The 18,044-nt window shown below is 43.1% G+C and overlaps 1 protein-coding gene across 1 annotated transcript; it reads right to left on the reverse strand.

The window, feature by feature from the left end:
* Positions 1-1,964: 1,964 nt before the first annotated feature.
* Positions 1,965-13,995, reverse strand: LOC139210973 (L-threonine ammonia-lyase-like). The gene is made up of 11 exons (XM_070841202.1): positions 13,880-13,995; positions 10,384-10,711; positions 8,867-8,983; positions 8,229-8,470; positions 7,022-7,187; positions 4,911-5,010; positions 4,697-4,772; positions 4,333-4,458; positions 3,013-3,180; positions 2,829-2,886; positions 1,965-2,069 (listed from the first exon to the last, which is right to left on the reverse strand). The coding sequence occupies exons 1-11, from the start codon at positions 13,993-13,995 to the stop codon at positions 1,971-1,973; spliced, it is 1,596 nt and encodes a 531-aa protein (XP_070697303.1). The 3' UTR covers positions 1,965-1,970.
* Between the last annotated feature and the right edge of the window lie 4,049 nt (positions 13,996-18,044).

Here is an 18,044-nt window from a genome sequence, read left to right on the forward strand (position 1 = left end):
GATCAAATCTTTTAACTTTGTTTAATCTTCAGCATTTTTAAATGGATATGCATCTGTCGCAGCGTATGACATTTCATATATATGTTTGTTTTGATAAGTCAAATCAAATAAAAAGAGCAACACAGCTGTTCCGGCTAAAACTGGGCATCTGATTCATACCTTTTGTGTTGATAGCGCAAACATATTAGCTAACGTTTAACATGTCGCTAAGTGTTCTGTGCAGATCCAGGAGACACGGACAAACTAGCAAATTAGCAGTGTCCAGTGTTCAAAAACAGCAAAAGTCCAATATTCACTCCTTTTTTTTAGCTTTGTTTTGGTCTCCACCAAGCTGTTATATGTTCACCAGCTAGTCTCCAACTGTACGTGTTGCCTGCTGCTGGGCAGGTAGTGAACAGAGGGTTTCTCCAAACTTCTTTTGCTGGAAAAAAAAGCTGCCTGCCAACTGCTGTAAGCACCACTGATGAGGAGGGGTGACTAATGCGGGCAAAGAACCAAAACAATTCATTAAAACTGTCCACAGGGCTGAGGGGGAGCTGCACAGCTGATAGTTCTTTGTGGCTTCATCGCTACTGGCAACTGCTCTCAGCTTACACAGTCATTTGATCCATATATAAAAAATATTGATTATAGCGACTTTAACCAGTGCAGGAAACCTTAAGGAGAAACCGCAGGAGAATATGGTCAGAATAACGTGCCTACACTTCCAGAACAGAAAGTTGAACGGCGAATAAAGCCAAGCTCAAAACTCTTGTTCATTTTGGTGGCATGTTAGAGCCAAAGATTTTCACAGTGGATCTTTTTATTATCACTTCATAAATTAGAAACTACCGTCAACAGCCATAAAAATCACTTCTGGCTCAGAGTATCAGAAAAACCGAAAACAGCCTTTAAAGATGTGAATTCAGGAAGAATCCACAGGCCAAAATGCATAAAGTGTAGTAAAATAAACACCTAAGTGTAGATTTTGGACATTTTCTTTCCACTTGTCTGAAAGAAGAAGCAAAGTAGCACAGAAAAGCATGTTTTTGTAATGTCTCGCCACATCATTTTATTCCCTCTTGGCGTGATAAACCTCATGTGTTGATGTTCTTTAATCACACTCCTCTTGCGGAGGGAGGTGTCAGCGTCGCACAGGTAAACAGTGTGACGGCGTCCTGAATGAGGCTGAAACAGTAGCACGGGGTCACGATGTCCTCTGCTTACGAACATAAGAGCATTAGCCCGTCTTAAACAGCCCCGTCTCCGACAGAGCTGTCTCCAGCCATTAATCAGGGATGGATAACACAGAGGCAACGTACTTTTCACATCCTGCCTCACTTTTACTCTTTTAGAAACTCCACCAACCACCAAGAAAAACAACTGAAGGAAAATATTCCTCTACTTTCCTCCCAAACATCACAAAACCGCCGTGACATATGATGGGTCATATGATCTTTTATTTGGAGAACACTTACTTGGATTGACTCTACCATCTCGGAGAGTATAAACACAGAAATATGTACAACAGTTTAAAAACAATATGGATTGAAAAATCTCTCTCTTCTGCTGGTAGTTTAGGGAGGTGTGTGGTATGTACTGGCTCTACAGAGAAGCTACTAGAGGAGTCAGTCTGCCTCTACAGTGAATGAGTCATACTGTGTGATTAAACTAGAATAACTGTTTTCATCTTCTGACCGCAGCCTAACCACTTCTCTGTAATTACAGGGTGCCGTGATTAAAGAACGATAGCAGCATAAGTAATAGAAGTAATATGAGTAGCATTTGCTCTATAATCTCAAGGCTTTTCTGTATACACTTAGGTTTGCTTAACAGCCACTGTCTTATTGAGATTCCTATAACAGAGTTCATATATCATCAGTAGTGTGTGTTACAGGACGTGTCCTCTCGCCTTTTATGAATATGTTGTTTCCTCTTGGGTTTTTTTTTGTAGTTTTCTATCATAAATATAGTTTGTGTTCATGTTGTGATCACCGGTCCAGCCAGCATACAGACGGGTAGCGCTCACTCAGCGTCTTGCGCAGCTGAGTGCTCTGTGTCCTATCCCTGGTTTCCACCACACACTCCACCTGTCAACACACACACACACACACACACACACACACGCTGTTAGCTCTCTGACAACAAACAGCAGCGGAGTCAGCAAACTGACCCAGTAATGTCAGGAACACAGCAAAACTGCATCAAGACAATACTGTATCTATAGGTTGCCATTAGCCACCATAAGCTGCTGGTCACACCCGACCGACCAAACAGGGCTGTAGCAGTAAAACCTCAGAGTGTATTGAATTGAATGAGGGCTCATTTTTTTCCGTATGAATTTAATGTTTTATTTGTTACAGGAAGAATGAGAGGACGCATAATGTCACTAAGTCATTATTGTAGGGTTTTGAACAATCAAATCTGCAGTTGTAAATAAGTTGTTGATAAGCTGACTTTGGTCCTGACCCTGGTCCACACAGGCAGAGATTTTCTATAACTTATCCTAGTAAAAAAACGGTTTAATGGATTACAACTGATCTGTGAAGCATTAGTAAATTATCTTAAAATGATCAATAAAATCATCAGTTACAACTTTATGACGGGTCCCTTGTTACAGAGTGGTACCTATATTTCTTGTAGTGGCAGCACAGGTTGTTCCTCACATAATGCAGCAGAAATATATCTTTATTTTACTTGATTTGTATTTGTTTGGCCCTCTTATAGATAGATTGTTGCCCTGCCAACCCACAGCCAGACGTGCGATGGTGAAGAAGGAAAAGCAGATGAGCGAATTGAAGAGGAGGAGGACAGAGAATGAGGCGAGGGAGCAGAGATTAGTTGCCTACCTTTGCCTTGAAGAGGTCTGACTTGTCGCCTTGTCTCCGATGGCAGACGTCCAGCAGCCTAGGAGGAGAAAGACAGAAAGCACAAGGAATGAAAAGGTGGCATCAAAGGGTATTAAAACATGTCGGACCTCAGCACGCAACTACCGAGTTGCAGATCTTTAACTGGATGGGTGTTGGACCCTACCTGACGTCCTCTCTGGACAGGGTGTCCAGCAGCTTAGCCATGTCTCCTGGCCACTCTCCCAGCTGCACGGAGAACTTACTGACCCGATCGTCCAGCACCAGGGCTCGGTCCATGCACTGCCTCACCAGCTCCAGCTCCATGTTAGCACTGCTCACCACCACAGCCACCCTGCAACACACACACACACACACACACACACACACAGAGGGAGCCTTGTTTCATCTGTAGCCAAACGGCTTAGCTCTGCTGATGTCGCTTTATTGCCAAAATGTCAGCTCTTTAGGCCTGAAGAAAAATGCCCTCAGTCGTCACAGTTATGACTAACACCTAACATGATATAAAGGGTTTTGATGGTGTTTAAAAAAAAACACTAGGCCTCATGCACACAAGGAAACTTTCTGGTTCTTCTATATACATGAGGGGGGGGCGCTTTAACTGTAGCATGTCCATCTGTTCTGACTGAGCACTGCAGGAATGAGTCCTTATACTCACAAATGAATTAGCATTTATGCACATGTGGTACCTGCATCTCAGGCTCAGTGGGCTTTTTCAATGGGTCTTTGGTTGCATGCCCGAAATAAGGTATGTGGTTAAAACAAGCTGAGGAGATTTTCACTTGTTGTTCCAGGACATAAAATATCTCAGAAAAAACACCCCACTCATGAATTTTGAGTTTTTTACATGTCTTAAAAAAGACAGTGGCTAGCAAGTGGCTAAATGAGACTACAGAGTTTGTCAGAGGCGCCAAACAACAGAGAGATTTGTTCTCTCACCCAGGGCTGCGGGAAACTCCCTGGTTTGGGAGTTCTTGCAGCTTGTTCTTGACACATCATCTGGGCAGAACTTTTTTCTCGTGTGGTGTCTGAGAACTAGTGTGTGATTGGTCAGAAACTTGAAGTGGGCGTGGTTAATGTGGAAAAGCGGAAATGTGACATGTGCTGCAGTGGGAGGGCCCTATGAGGACTTCACAGGAGTTCTGCACTTGAGTTTCTCGTGAAGTATGAAATGTCCTGGCCAGAACAAACTTTGTTCTTGTTCTCGCCACCTAGAGAAAACTTCTTCTTGTGGAGTATGTATAGACCTTTACAGTTTTGTGCTCTTGCAAACTATTCAACCTCAAACTTTACAAACCGTAGATACTAAATTTATAGGGTTTTTATTTTCCATCATAGTGTTTTCAAATTGTACTGTAGGTTAGTAGTGGTGATGCTGAAGTCATGCGACTGTGATATATTTGTCTTTAGCCGTTAGCTTTAGCATCTTGTTAGCAAAAATCAGTCATCCCTGCAGATTTCCATTATATTAACAAGTCTGACACACCTTTTGCCTTTCAGTTCTGGTAAGTGTCCGGCCAAGATGGCGGCCAGTCCCATGGCGCCCTCTGTGTCCACAGTGGAACGTTCAAACTCCTGATACCGCAGCATGGCCACCAGAGAGTCCTCTTCGCTGGAGTGGAGACACAGGCAGAGACACAAAAGTGACAAATCCACAATCAGTAGAGGACTTCTACAGTTCATTACTATTTATAAATAGGTTTGATATGAGAGAAGTTAGTCCAAATTAATCAACAGTCTGAATTTTAACACATCAGCCTTATTTCTTCACACAATGGACGTTTCTAATTTCTGAATAAAACCATTCAGGTGAAGTTTGAAGGTGGACTTGTGCTGTGGGAATGCATTACCTCACAGTGATGACTTTATCTACAAGTTTCTTTGCCAGCTGGAAGGTGTTAACACCCAGCGAACGCTCCATAAGATCTGAGAGCAGGCAGAAGATCGACATATGTTCAGTTATAATGCTGGAGGGGGATTAAAAGACACATGAGCTTCCTCTTGAACAGAAGAATGTGCAGATAATGATGAGGTTTATTCACCGTAGCAGACTAATAACTTTACCTCCATAGAGTTTCTTATTGGGGTTGCTGCGCATGGCTTTGACTGGACCGTCAGTTTTCAGAGATTGTAGCAGCAGAGGAAAACCTTCTGGTTCAATTCCCTGTTAAAGAAAGTTAAAGTATTCTTCATTTTCTACTGACTGGATTTCAAAATAAAATTACTCTTACAGCATCTCCCCCACTGTAATCACATGGGCTACATCTTCAGTACCAATATTATTAAACTGTGGAACATTTCTATTATTACTGTGAAGAAAACAGGGCAATCTAATAGAAAGATTGGCAGCATGAATCAGCCTCTATGCTGCATTTTGTTATGATCACCACTGGGTCAAACTTGGCAGTAAATTTGATTGATCGCTTCATCATGAACAGGGATATTTCTTTGTGACTGGAAATAGAAGCACAGGGCTGTTCAGTTCCTGAAATGTAAACAGAGCTCAAGCTGTCAGGGTTTGAGCTGTGGGCAGATAGTGGGACAAGGGAAAACACTTCAAATACATTCATCTTGTTAAGGAAATCCAAGCAGAATGAAAAACAGACTTGGATCAACACTGGGGAGATGTAGGAGGAGAGACTCAACCTCATCTTTGTAATAAGAAGTGAGGGTTTCTGGGAAATGTGACCTCATTTTAAGAATCTGCACTAACAACACCAATCAACTCGTGTGCTACATTATAGTGATGCTGACAGTGATATTCAGGTCTTTATAAATGATGCTCCTGTGAATGACTAAAATCTAATAGAACCAGTTTACATACAGTATTATTACTCTTATGAGGCATTTATAAATGGGAGGTTGTAAATACTTCAATTAATGAATACATCACACATTAATGCAAGCTCACTATTTGGCAAGATGCAGTTACTGCATATTACTCATTAATCTTACTAATGAGACACTAACATAACGAGACATAACAAAAGAGAGCGGTATAGTGAGGTGTAGAACACATCACCATCACATCTGATATGCCATAATGTGATATACTAAATTAAGCTATTTAAAGGTGACATATTTTTGCAAAATGCACTTTAATTTTTTAATTATTATTAATTTTTTTCAACATAAACGTGTCCCCAATGTGTCTAGAAAAAACCCTCAGAGAAACTCTGAGAACAGACCGTCCTCCCTCATCATTCACTAAATGTGTGTGAAAATGCACCGATAAGATTTGGCTCCTCTTGTGACATCACATGCGGTGGACTGCATGGACAGGTTGATCATGTGACCTCCCTCAGCCCTTCACCAGGTTGACGGTCCTGCACTATGAAAACCTGAAGCCGTGTCGCCGTCTGCCATTTTCTTATCTCTTAGCTTAACTAGCTCTGGTAATAATTTGTGGAAGCTACAAGCAAAGCTAGCTGGTTGTTCTGCTGTTGGCTGTAAAAACCCAACAACTGTCTTGATGTCCTCCTGGTGAATATCAGAGGATTTACTTCATTTTGGATGGACTTGTTACAGAAATGTCCTCACAGCAACTGCAAAACAAGACTACTGTGCGCGTGTGCAATGTTATTTTACTGGGGGCTGCTTTCCTAAAAAGGGCTGCTAATGGTACGAACTCAAGGATGGATCGATACCAGCTGTCGGTGTCCTGACTAAATACTTCAAAGATGCAAGATTTGCTGTGTTTTGTGTTGTTTGGCTATTGTTTGGCTACTGACGGTGCCTACACAGACTTGAGAGCTAACCAATCAGAGCAGACTGGGCTCTGACTGGGTGGGGGTGGAGGGCCTTAAAGAGACAGGAGCTAAAAGGAAGCATTATAGAAGTATGAACCTGAAAATGAGCACAATAGGTCTCCTTTATGATGTGCTGAAGGTGGTTGAATGCCAGTAATCTGTTCTCAAATATCTGATGAAGCTGACAGGTACAAATCCTCACTGATGGGGAGCACAAAGTTAGCTAAATAACCACTGATATCTGTGGCTTAACATCACAGATAAATAAGGGCTCACTATTCAGCAATAGCCCATTGTCCCTTCTGTTGCAGCTAATTAACGATTGATAGTGTGTACTGAAGTGTTAACTGACTCTAAACCTTTTATAAGTCCTTTATAAGAGTAGTCTTACAGTGGTAGCAATCTAATCTCTGAGCATCTACTTACTATGACAAGAATTTTCGAGTTGAGGTGTTTCATGGCTGCAGCTGTCCCAGCCAGTAGACCGTACTGTCCGGCTGCAGGGACAATCACTGCATCCAGTTTGGACACTTGCTCATAGATCTCCATGCCCACAGTGCCCAGTCCTGCCAGGTACGCTGCACTTTCATCTCTGGACATCAGAAAACAGAGAGAGAGAACATCAAGCAGCAGACCTCTTTGTTATGCGCAATGGGACATTGTGGAAGAAATATGATTTCAGTTCATGACCAACTTATATTGCAGTATCCCAAAGTATAAATAGTGTCACACAACCACTGAGGATTATTGTGTGCTATGACTGTATTTGCATGATCTGGCTCTAAAGTGTGAGCGCTGTTTAAATCATCAGAGATCTGAAGTGAAACATCTGTGAGAATAAATAACACATTCTTCTTGTTCGATCAGAAGAAAAATCGCTCAGTGCAGCCATCCAGGGGTTTTACTGTTTACTTAGTAGCGTACGGAGGCTAATGTCAGCAAGCTTTAGGTAAACACTGCCGTGTTGCTGACTTTATGACTCTTCTCCAAGTGAGCTTTTGTGTCACTGTGGTGCAGCACCGACCGCAGTGATAGTCATAGACTGTGTAAAAGAAGTGGACGTGGCTCCCTGGGTGTAAAAAGTGAAGCCAGTGCTGCAGTGCCTTAAACCTGCGGCTGGTTGCAAGGGTTGAGGGGGGTTAGGTTTAGGGAACCACAGATCAGATGCCTAAACCTAACCAATCAGAAACTGTCTTTGTGAAATGAACATCACTTACTTTCGGGTATTGTACGTAGAGTGGGAAAACAGAGACCTTTTCCTTAACGTGATTGTCTTTTTCATACCGACAAAATGAGCTGTTCCTTGATGGGGTTAGGAAAGGTGTGTGGGAGAGACCTTGGTACTGATCACCACTGTGTAGCCTCTTTGTATACAGTCAGTTAATATACAGTCTGTGGTCTAAAGCCTGTGTGAACAATGTGTTTCAGGTTGTGGTCAGTGTGTCGGTCTCACAGTAAAGTTTTCTCTAACACTGTAAGTGTCCCTGGAGTTCCCGCTCTGACTGTCAGTCCGTCTGTCAAATCAAAATAAACCAACCAGCTAGGAATGAACTTCCTCTTTTTTTAAAAAATGATATATTTTGTTGTGTGTCTGAGCAAGTTGAGCTGTTAAGTGGGCGTCAGTGGGACTGACTCTTCCAGGTAGAGGTATCCATTCTCCGTGGCCAGATGACGGGCGTGGTTCTGGGAGTCATGGCCGGTGCTGCCGTAGGAGATGACCATAGCGCCGTAGTCCCTGTAGATCCTGAGGCGAGGCGAGGAGCAGCAGGACGGCATGATGACAAACACCGGGATCTTCAGCTCCACTGCGTGGTGAGCCACGGCCATGGAGAAGTTACAGTCGGTGGCCACGATCACACCCTTCCTCTGCTGGTCCTGGTGGGGACATAAACACATTCTTATGTTCATATATTATGTTCATATATACACAGCAAACAGTTGACATTTTCACATCAATATCAGGTGCTCATTGGCGATCTTTAGAGATACTGGTCAGGTGGGTTTGGTATCTTCAGACAGAGCCAGGCTAGCTGTTCCCCATTGTTTCCTGTCTTCCTGCTATGCTAAGCTAACTTTATATTTAATGAACAGACATGACAGAGGTCTCAGTCTTCTCATGCTACTCAGAACGCAGAAACTGAATAAGCGTATTCCTTTAAATGACTTGTGAGTAATCCACAATAGATATTAAATTACCATACAAGTGCCCCAACTTCCACTATGATACACTGAACCAAGGTGACCCCCACCCCCACCCGTCACCCGTCTCACCTGTGTGAGGGAGGTCAGCAGGTACAGGACTCCTCTCTCCTTCACAGAGCCTGTGTAGTGCAGGTGCTCCTTCTTCAGGTAGATCTCCATCCCGTACTGTTTGGACAGTCTGGAGTACTGCACACAGAGACGGAGCAGCTGTTTAACTTTAACCTTACTAAGGAACTTTACTACACAGCGGGACAAAAACTATTATCGCAGATGATCTGGGAAACCGACTTTATTCACCAGTCATTACTTTCTGTAGAAATTATTAATGCCTCTCAGCGTACACAGCTTCTATAATTGAGGACACTTGAATAATTACAGCATGAAGAAGAATAATTACAAGGAACAGCAAGAATAAAGCAGACATGGTTTATATTTAGATTATCTGATTTTATGTCATTGATTTCCTCTTTATGAAGTCATCATTACAATGATGGCTGTAGTTTATTTATGTACTTATATTTATTAAATTGTTCAGTGAGGATGCACAAGTATTAACTCAGTGTTGCCTTTTTTAGGTACTAAAACATCAGCTCAGCCATTAAATAAGATAAAGAAAATAATGTTCAGTTTTGACTGACACTGTCACACAGCTACTGTTTCAACTACATGTTTGTTGTTGAGGCTGTAGTTTGCAGATGTGACGTACTGGACTGAATTATACTGAGTGGTGTGTCTGATATTCTGCCGTCCTCATGTATGTAAATAGGGGGGGCAAAAAACTCCTTAATATAATGCAGTTCAGTCCGACTCTTACTAACTAGCTATGACCTCAGGCATCAACATGCAGTTGGATTAATGGGCTTTGGAAAGCTTAACAAAGCTGAACATTATAAACGTTGTAAAAGCAGAATATGGCTGAGCTGTTGCTGCATTAGATCACACAGGTGTACCTAATAAAGTGGCCACTGATCGGCTATGTCTTATAATGCATGAAATGAATTTAGCCTCATCGGTCTCGTCCTTGAAGCCTACAGTTTCAGATTGTTTAGATGAGACTTTGGACCATTTTTGGAGGTGCAACTTTCCATTTGATGTCTCTTTTATTTCATGTTCTGTATTATTTCTGATGTTCAGTAGTGATTTGTGATTATCTCAGGTGTACCTCTTGGCTTGTCTATCACTGATTGTAGATTACCACCTGGTGCTGTCTGTATATCAAAGCTCTGTCACGTGTGTTAAACTTTGAAACTTTGGCCTTAAAAAAAAAAACAACTTTGGATGAAACTTCTGTGATGATCGATGGTCAGCCTCTTTTCCAATATGAAAAGATGGTCACGAGTCAACAACAACAACCAAACGCCTCAGATAGTGCTGAGACGTTTGGTGTTGACTCATGACCATCTTTTCAGATATTTCTAATAAATGTGTGTGTATGATGCCTATAACAAACTGATTTAGATATTTGAATGCTTGTTAAAATCCAAGCAGCTCACTGGTGTAGTCCAGTGATGAAGATGTTTAACGGCGGTCAGAGGTCACCCACCGCTTCCTTTCCCACCACATCACATCATGCTGTGCTGGCGTACCGTGCAGGGCGTCTTCTGTATCCCTGTCTGGATCCTGAAGGCCGCGGCGCTAATGTCTTCAAAGCGGAGGTACTGGAATACAGGTCTGGGGACGGCCCTGAACTCGCTGACGCGTCTGGTTTTGGGGGGATCCATGAGCATGATCTCAGGACTCCCCACCACCTTGGTGTCATAGATCCTCACGTCCCCATTGACAAGCTCCTCCTCACCAAAGTCCTTCAGCCGCTCCGGTTCGATGAGGGTGGGTCTGCGGCCCGCAGTGCCGTTACTGATGGGGCCGCATTTGTAAGACACCCCAGGCTGACGGGGGCCCAGATGCAACTCCTCTCTGGGAAAGAAGACACAAGGCAGATGTCAAGCTAGATTCTCAAATCAGGAAAAACTGACCTTTGCCCTTGTGAACACAAAGTAGACCATGTAGGAGGTAACTTGAGTCACTTCTGGCTTGAATCCAAACATTTTTACATACTAGACCTCCTGAACTGGAAACCCCACAGGATCCTTAAAGGATTAAAATACTGTATTTGCATGTTTTAACCCATTTATTGCTGCATTACTGGGAAACCAAAGCAAACCAAATAATTTTGTTTCACATATTTTTCTTGTGTTTGCTAGAACTCTGCTGGACCTTTTGGGGCACAGATGCTGAATTTTTAACCAAGAAGCTGAGATTCTTGATTCATTTTCACTGCTTATGTTTACAGAAATCAAAACAGGGCTGTCATAATATCATAATATCTGAACTACACGATTATCACCACCAAAAGAATTTATGATAATGACATTATCGCAATATCTATGAAAAATCTTTAATGTTCTTTATGGTGCTTTTAGGGGCTTTTTTTTTTTTAACTGTATAAAAGCATAGACAATTACACAACAGATTAGCACAAACCCCTCATTAGGAGATTAAACTTCCAGTAATTTCATTCTCACTCTGAGAAATTTGGTGAGTAAAAGTGTAGTAAAAGGGCAGAGGGAAAATCAAAATGTGAAATAAATGATTCAACATCTATGTCAGCTTTAAAATGAGAGTCTAAATCAAATATGGGTCAGAATAGAAAGTAGTGATGTCTATATGGCCTCCAGCCACTCATAGACATCATGATGATGGCACCTGGTGACGTCAGTATACAGTGTTAGAGCCCAACACACAAAACCGTCATTCACAAAAATCTGATTTTCCACTGAAACTGCAATTCAGACATTCCTGGCAGAGCCACCTGTCCTATTAACTCCTGAGCCTGGGTGGAAGTGGCATTTTTACAATCTTGAATTGATTAAAATGAAATTGAACACAACTCAACTCTGAAATGAACTGTACACACACACACACACACACACACACACACACAGACCTCCAGTCCCTCAGTCTAAGATTAATTAATTCACCTTTCATGTCAACCCAGTTTCCAGTCATTGTGACAGATTACATCTACAAGTCAATTTATGATTCATTGGGTCATACAATTCCTCTTTTTTTGGGAGGCATACGAACGATTAACATGGCAATTTAGTTCCAAAGGCAGGACACATTGATTTATAACAGCTCAGTAACGTGGCATTGCATGTAATCACACCGTAACATTAATTCAAATAGTTCAATTTCTTCTTAAATCTACCGACTCTACTTCTATTTCTGAAATGACATTGCACAAAAATTGGATTAAACATCAGGCTCCATTGTGGAGAGTTTCTGTGACCACAGGAGAGCCTTTACATAGTATAACCATAATAATAGGATTACACCATTTGGAGATTAACCCTGTCACTTAGTCACTAAAGCAGATCACAAATGGTTAATAGCCAAGTGTGAAAGTTTGAATAAGGCTGTGCAGAGGAGCCACGGCAATCAGATCTACGGTATAAGCAAAAGAATTAGCATTAGATAGATGGGGTTTGTTGCGTGACAATAGTGTAGATAGAGCTGTGTAATGCAAGTAACTCAAATAAAAAATAATGCAGTGGTGAAGGTGCTTCAGTGAGCTTTTGGTACGCTGAAACATGAAAAGGCCACCAGGTGGAGCAGTTCTCCAAAACAACCATCTGAATCTGTCAGCATTCTGCAGAGAACGTGCTTCTCTATCTATATCTGAGTGATCGGCCATAAACAATACTGTGACCTTTCCCCTCATCCCCGGGCTCCATCAGTGTCCTCTGCCCCACCTGTCAGTCACTTTCAGTCCTTTATACATACACACAATGTGCCCGTAACCATGACTGTGAATGGAAAAAGTCTGGCTGCGCCTGTAATCAGGGTGCTTTGGTTCAGAAGCAGAGTTCATAAAACAACAACATCAAACGAGGGGGTAGAGCAACACTGCAGCCGATATCGAGCCTCCAGAAGCCTCTTCAGAAGAGGAGATGAGCTGAGGTGGTTAAAATAGGTGAAGAAAAGAAAAGTGAGGACAAAGCAAAAAGAGAGAGAGACATTCCAGCCCACCAGGCTCTCTCAGCTTCTTAAATATCCTTTTAAAGACTAGATGCCCTACCTGGCTGCTGCACCATCTCCTTTACCAACAGGAACAATGTTCATTTGGGAAAAGAAAATGTCTCTTAGCACTGCATGACCCTGATTGTTGATGTTGCACCATAAGTGCTATTAAGGCCCAGTTTCTGCAACTTTCTTGCATTCCTTGTCCGGTTGGTTTTAGCCAGCTTAGGTATCACAAGTAGCACAAGGAGGTGTGAGCACTCACACCAAAGTACTGGAAAGTTTAGTTTGTCTGTCATGTCTGCCCTGAATTGTTCTGATAAGTGCTGATGATCATGCTCTTCCATGCTTGCTTAGACAAACACAGAGGAGAAAGTACTCTGAACCCTTTTTTGATGCTGTTTATGTATATCGCACACATATACGCCACAGTTTTGCAGTAGAGGGAAACATGCTTTGATCCAAAGCCACTCTTTGATTGTCTTTCTCTAAATCTGAGAGAATTACCTGAGGACAAAGTGGAGAATTAGGTAGAGAACCAAGCGAAGGAGGAAGTCTACCAGGACCTGCAAGGTTGGGAGCAGCTCTCCTCTACAAGGAGGTGAGGAGGAGGAAGTGGAAGAAGAAGATGGGAAGATGGAAGAGGAGGACGCCACTTCTGCGGGGGTCCTGGATGGATCAGGGGAAGGTTTAGGGAGAACCCTCTGAGGAGAAAGATGTTTGTCGGAAGGGAGCTCGTAACGCCTTGATTTGGGGATTTCAGCAGTCAAAGGCGGATTTGGAAGACGAGTTGGTGGTTGTGTTGATTTCCTTTTGTGAATAAGGAGAGGAGGAGGTGACAGAGGATGGTATTGGAGATCTGAGGGTGTGTTTGCAAGGGTAGGCTGCAGAGAAAGTGGAGGAGGAGGAGGACTGGAAGTACCTGAAGAAAGAGGCACTGCGGCTAGGGGGGTAGGAGCTATCTCCGAACTCTGGGCAGGGGGGGAGTCTGCCTCTACGGGTTTGGGCTGGCTAGGGGAGAGGTCGGGAGCATCCAGGCTGCTACATGTCGTAATTTCCCACCTCTGCCAGAAGGGGTCATTCTCCTCGCTGTCTTTAAGTGCAAGCCTGGGTGAGTACAAACGCTCAAGTCGCTCGCTTAAGTAGCTCGAGTAGAATAACTGGGCAGCAAAGTTCATCCTGCTCCAAACACCGTCCTCCTACAGTCCAACGAGTCTCTGTATGGGAATCCCTCTCCTCGTCCGGCTGCTGTGGTGTCTCCGAGGGATAAGAGGACACTGACTGGAGCTGCTCCCACGGTGTAACATCCCCAGCCCCAGCTCCCTCCCTCTTTCCCTGCCCAGGGACTATTTAAGAAGGGATTACCCCAGGACACATGCATGGTGGCTGTGTGGTGTCTCTCTAGTGGCCTGGCCCCTCCCAAGGCTCTATTCCTGGGCCCAGACCAGGATTACTTCCTCTTTCTATGACGTAGTGCTAATTAGATGGTCTAAGAAGATAGATGCAGACTTAGGGTTTATCTAGGGAGCTCAACCACACAGTGAAGACGACTGTGGATGGAGGATCAGAGATGAAAGAAAGCGGGGTGGTGGGTGCCTGAAAGGGTAGAGGTGCAGGTTTGTGTCCACAGAGTTGTAAGATCTGATCACTGTCCCTACAAAACAACTGAAAAAGTATCTCTCACATCATCTGGTGTATTACATGTGACCTCAGCTACATAGAGGGTAACAACAACAACATAATGATGTGTTTCTATGTGCAGCACATGAAAAAGGCATGAAATGAATATATAACAGGTTAAAAACATTAAAACAGAATAGAATGCATAACATATAAAGGAAGTTAATACTCATAAATAGAAAAAAATAGAATTCATCGAAGGATAAACTCCTAAAAACAACATTTTAAAAGAAGGGCAGTTGGGCATTGTGCAAAAAAAAGAATTTCAGACCTACAGTGGTTGGTTTTCTGTTCAGCTGATACTGTGCTTGCAGCTATAAGAAACTGAGGCAGGGTGTTGCTGCAGAAGAGCAAGGTCTCCCTGGATAAACTTGAACAATAAACTTGAATCGAACAGTACACGTAGTACAACAGCAGAGAGAGAGAGAGACAGGCTGACAGCCAGACAGACAACAGGGACTTCAGGGAAAGTGGAGAAGAGCTAAATTGGATGCTGCCAGCACTAATCAGGCAGCAGAGAGCTCTGATCAGATGTCCAACGTGCCCCTCAAATCTGAAGTGAGGAGCGACGGTGATGCCAGCGTTCACTGGACAGGCCCTTCCCGGATAATGAGTGTGCGCCAACTCAGAGCACTACAGGTATGTGTATAATCAGAGATAATCCCTTCAGCAGACGTGGCTCATGCAGTATTTTCAGGTAAATCAGAGCATCCGAAAAAGGGTGTAGGATGAGTGGAGTTTGCTGCATCGGCATAGTGCAGATAATATAATGTAAGGGACACTTATCATGAGCAGAACTGCACAGAATCTGTAAAGGGCAAAAGTAAAAAGGGACACCCCCACCACTGCATGCATGGCTAAGACCTCAGTGGTGTGCTTTTTGGATGGTCATCTAACAATGTCTGAACCCCCCCCTCACGTCAGGACCTCAGGATTGGTGGAGCTGCGTCTGAAATGTTTTGTAACAAGCATGCCCACTGTGTGGAGGTGAGAAATCTTCTTTTATTTAATAAGGGCAGTTTTACACTCACAAGTATCATTCTGCCCTAATGTCACACCAGGGGGACGTGTGTCTAAATGTGCCCCTCCCAGTGTGAGCTTAGGGATGAAAATAGCCCTCTCCCATATCAGAAAGGGTTCAGCATGCTGGAACTGAACTACTAAGTGTTTATACTTTATGTCTGTTCTCCATGGCCACAGTCAGAAGTGAGGCAGAAAGCTTACAGTCATAATGAGCGGATGGTACACCGGGAATAACAGCCTATATTTTAATACCATCTCTGCTGCACTCAGTTGTACACAGAAAGTTGTTGAGTGAATAATCAAAAAAGGGCACGAGATCAAAAACTGCGGTCTGACATCACCCTGGCCAGACCTATACATGCTAGAGCAGCAAGCAGGCTTGTCAGGCGGTTGAATAACTTCAAATCCTCTCTGCTCCACACACACACACACACACACACACACACACACACACACACACACACACACACACACACACACACACACACACACACACACACACACACACACACACACACACACACACACACACACACACACACACACACACACACACACACACACACACACACACACACACACTGTAGTATAGTCTGACATTCACTTCACACTGGGATGAGTCAGCTGTGCTGAGGTGAGAGAGGAGCCAGCTCTAGACTCCTCCTCCTCCTCCTCATCCTCCTCCTCATCCTCCTCCTCCTCATCCTCCTCCTCCCCCCAGGAGCAAACAGCATTGCACAAACAATGGAAATACAAATAAATGAATTAGTAATTTAAAAAGGCCAGAGTGTGGTCAGGCAACGAAGAGGCTACAATAAAAGAGGCAGGTCTTTAGGTGGGGTTTAAAGATATCAGTGGATCTAATTGTTAGTTGCAAACTACTTTAGAACTGAAGCTAATGAGTAGCCCTCTCAGTCAAGGTGATGATGGTGTCTAAGTACAGCAAATCTACGACAGGATTAGGACAAAGTCAAGGAACAGCAAAGGTCAACTAATAACCTGTCTTCAAAGCAGAGGGCGGAGCAGAGCTGTGTTTCTTCTGCTGGAGTCACTGACTTCATATTTAGAACACTTGTATTTGTGTAGCAGTGTTCAAACAAAGTGCTCTCTAGGTTGTAGAAATTTCGGGAATAACAATTAAAAATGAAAACCTAGTGTGCGCCCTCCCCCCTGAGGGACATACAGAGGCCACATGTGAACAAATTGAAGTGTACTGCAAAGTACACTTCAATTTGCACACACACACACACCTCACCCAATAAAGATTTAGCTCCTTAAAAAGTGGCAGGACGACAGTGTGTGCCAGGTGCCAGACAGGTACAGCTGAGCTCACTTCTTGGCAGCAACAAGTGCTGGACTGGATAAAGTAAAATGACGAAGGCCAGCGTTTAAGGACGTTTGGTCATCTGAACGACTGACGGGCGTCACGCTGAACCAAACAACCAGACATGTAAAAAATGCAAACAGGAGGACGGGAATAGACGGTGAGAAGGTGACCCCGTCGCCGGCAGCCTGTCACAACACAGATCAGTGTGACGTCGGCCCGCTGGACGCCGTGATGATCCTCTGGCTCTGTGTTCATGCAGACACTCTGTGCCTCACCATGTGCTCACTACCTGAATGAAGGGTCACAGGATGAACTTTGACATACTTTTACGTTTAATATCATGCTGTCTTAGAACGGCCTCATGTATGAGACACATTCAAATGATAATAATATCTGTTTGATACATTCTTATGAAAAACAAACACATTGGAAATATATAATCGTACCTATTTGATTTTTTCTCACAAATATGTTTTAATGAGGACCCAACAGTGTAGCATGTCGGCGTCCTGTGTGATGTCTTTACTAACATGTATTACTATTTCTTATGCTGACTTATAAACTATTTGAATTACTTGTTAAACTTGTATATCTCCTCTTAGGGTGACTACATAATGTCTGTCCAGGGACTTCAGATCAAAAGCAGCATTTCAGCTGTTACATTTCACAGCAGTGTTTATTAATGCACACAGTCCCAGTTACATAAACTGAGAAATAAATAAGTAAATGTTTTCTGAATAATTCATAAAATAAAGAGTGAAATGGCAATGAGCTGTGGAAAAACTAACATCCTCCTTTCTCTATTGAAAGTAAAAAATGTTGTGAAAACTCCCGAGAGTGTCATGTTAGGAAAGGGTTTCTTCCTTGTGTGAAGTTCAGCGTATCGAATTCATTCTGACAGAATGAAATTATTGTTCTGTTACTTATATTCAAATGTGATTTCTAATCTCTTTTTGCTTTGCCTAAGAGGATATACGAGTTTCCACTGTCACTGGTAAAACTATATGACCAAGATGGTTGTTCATGTGTGAGACATACAGTACGTTCAGTCATTCCAGTCTCTATCGCTGGTTTTAGCTGCGACAGAAATGCCCGCTGACTCTCTCCTCTATCTTTTGATCCTTTCACTCACTTTTCCTCCAGTTTGGTTTTTCTGCTGCTTAACCCGTAGATCTGCTTAAGAGGCCAGACAAGATA

This window comes from Pempheris klunzingeri, chromosome 12 (assembly GCF_042242105.1).
Source record: "Pempheris klunzingeri isolate RE-2024b chromosome 12, fPemKlu1.hap1, whole genome shotgun sequence".
NCBI classification, from domain to species: Eukaryota; Metazoa; Chordata; class Actinopteri; order Acropomatiformes; family Pempheridae; genus Pempheris; species Pempheris klunzingeri.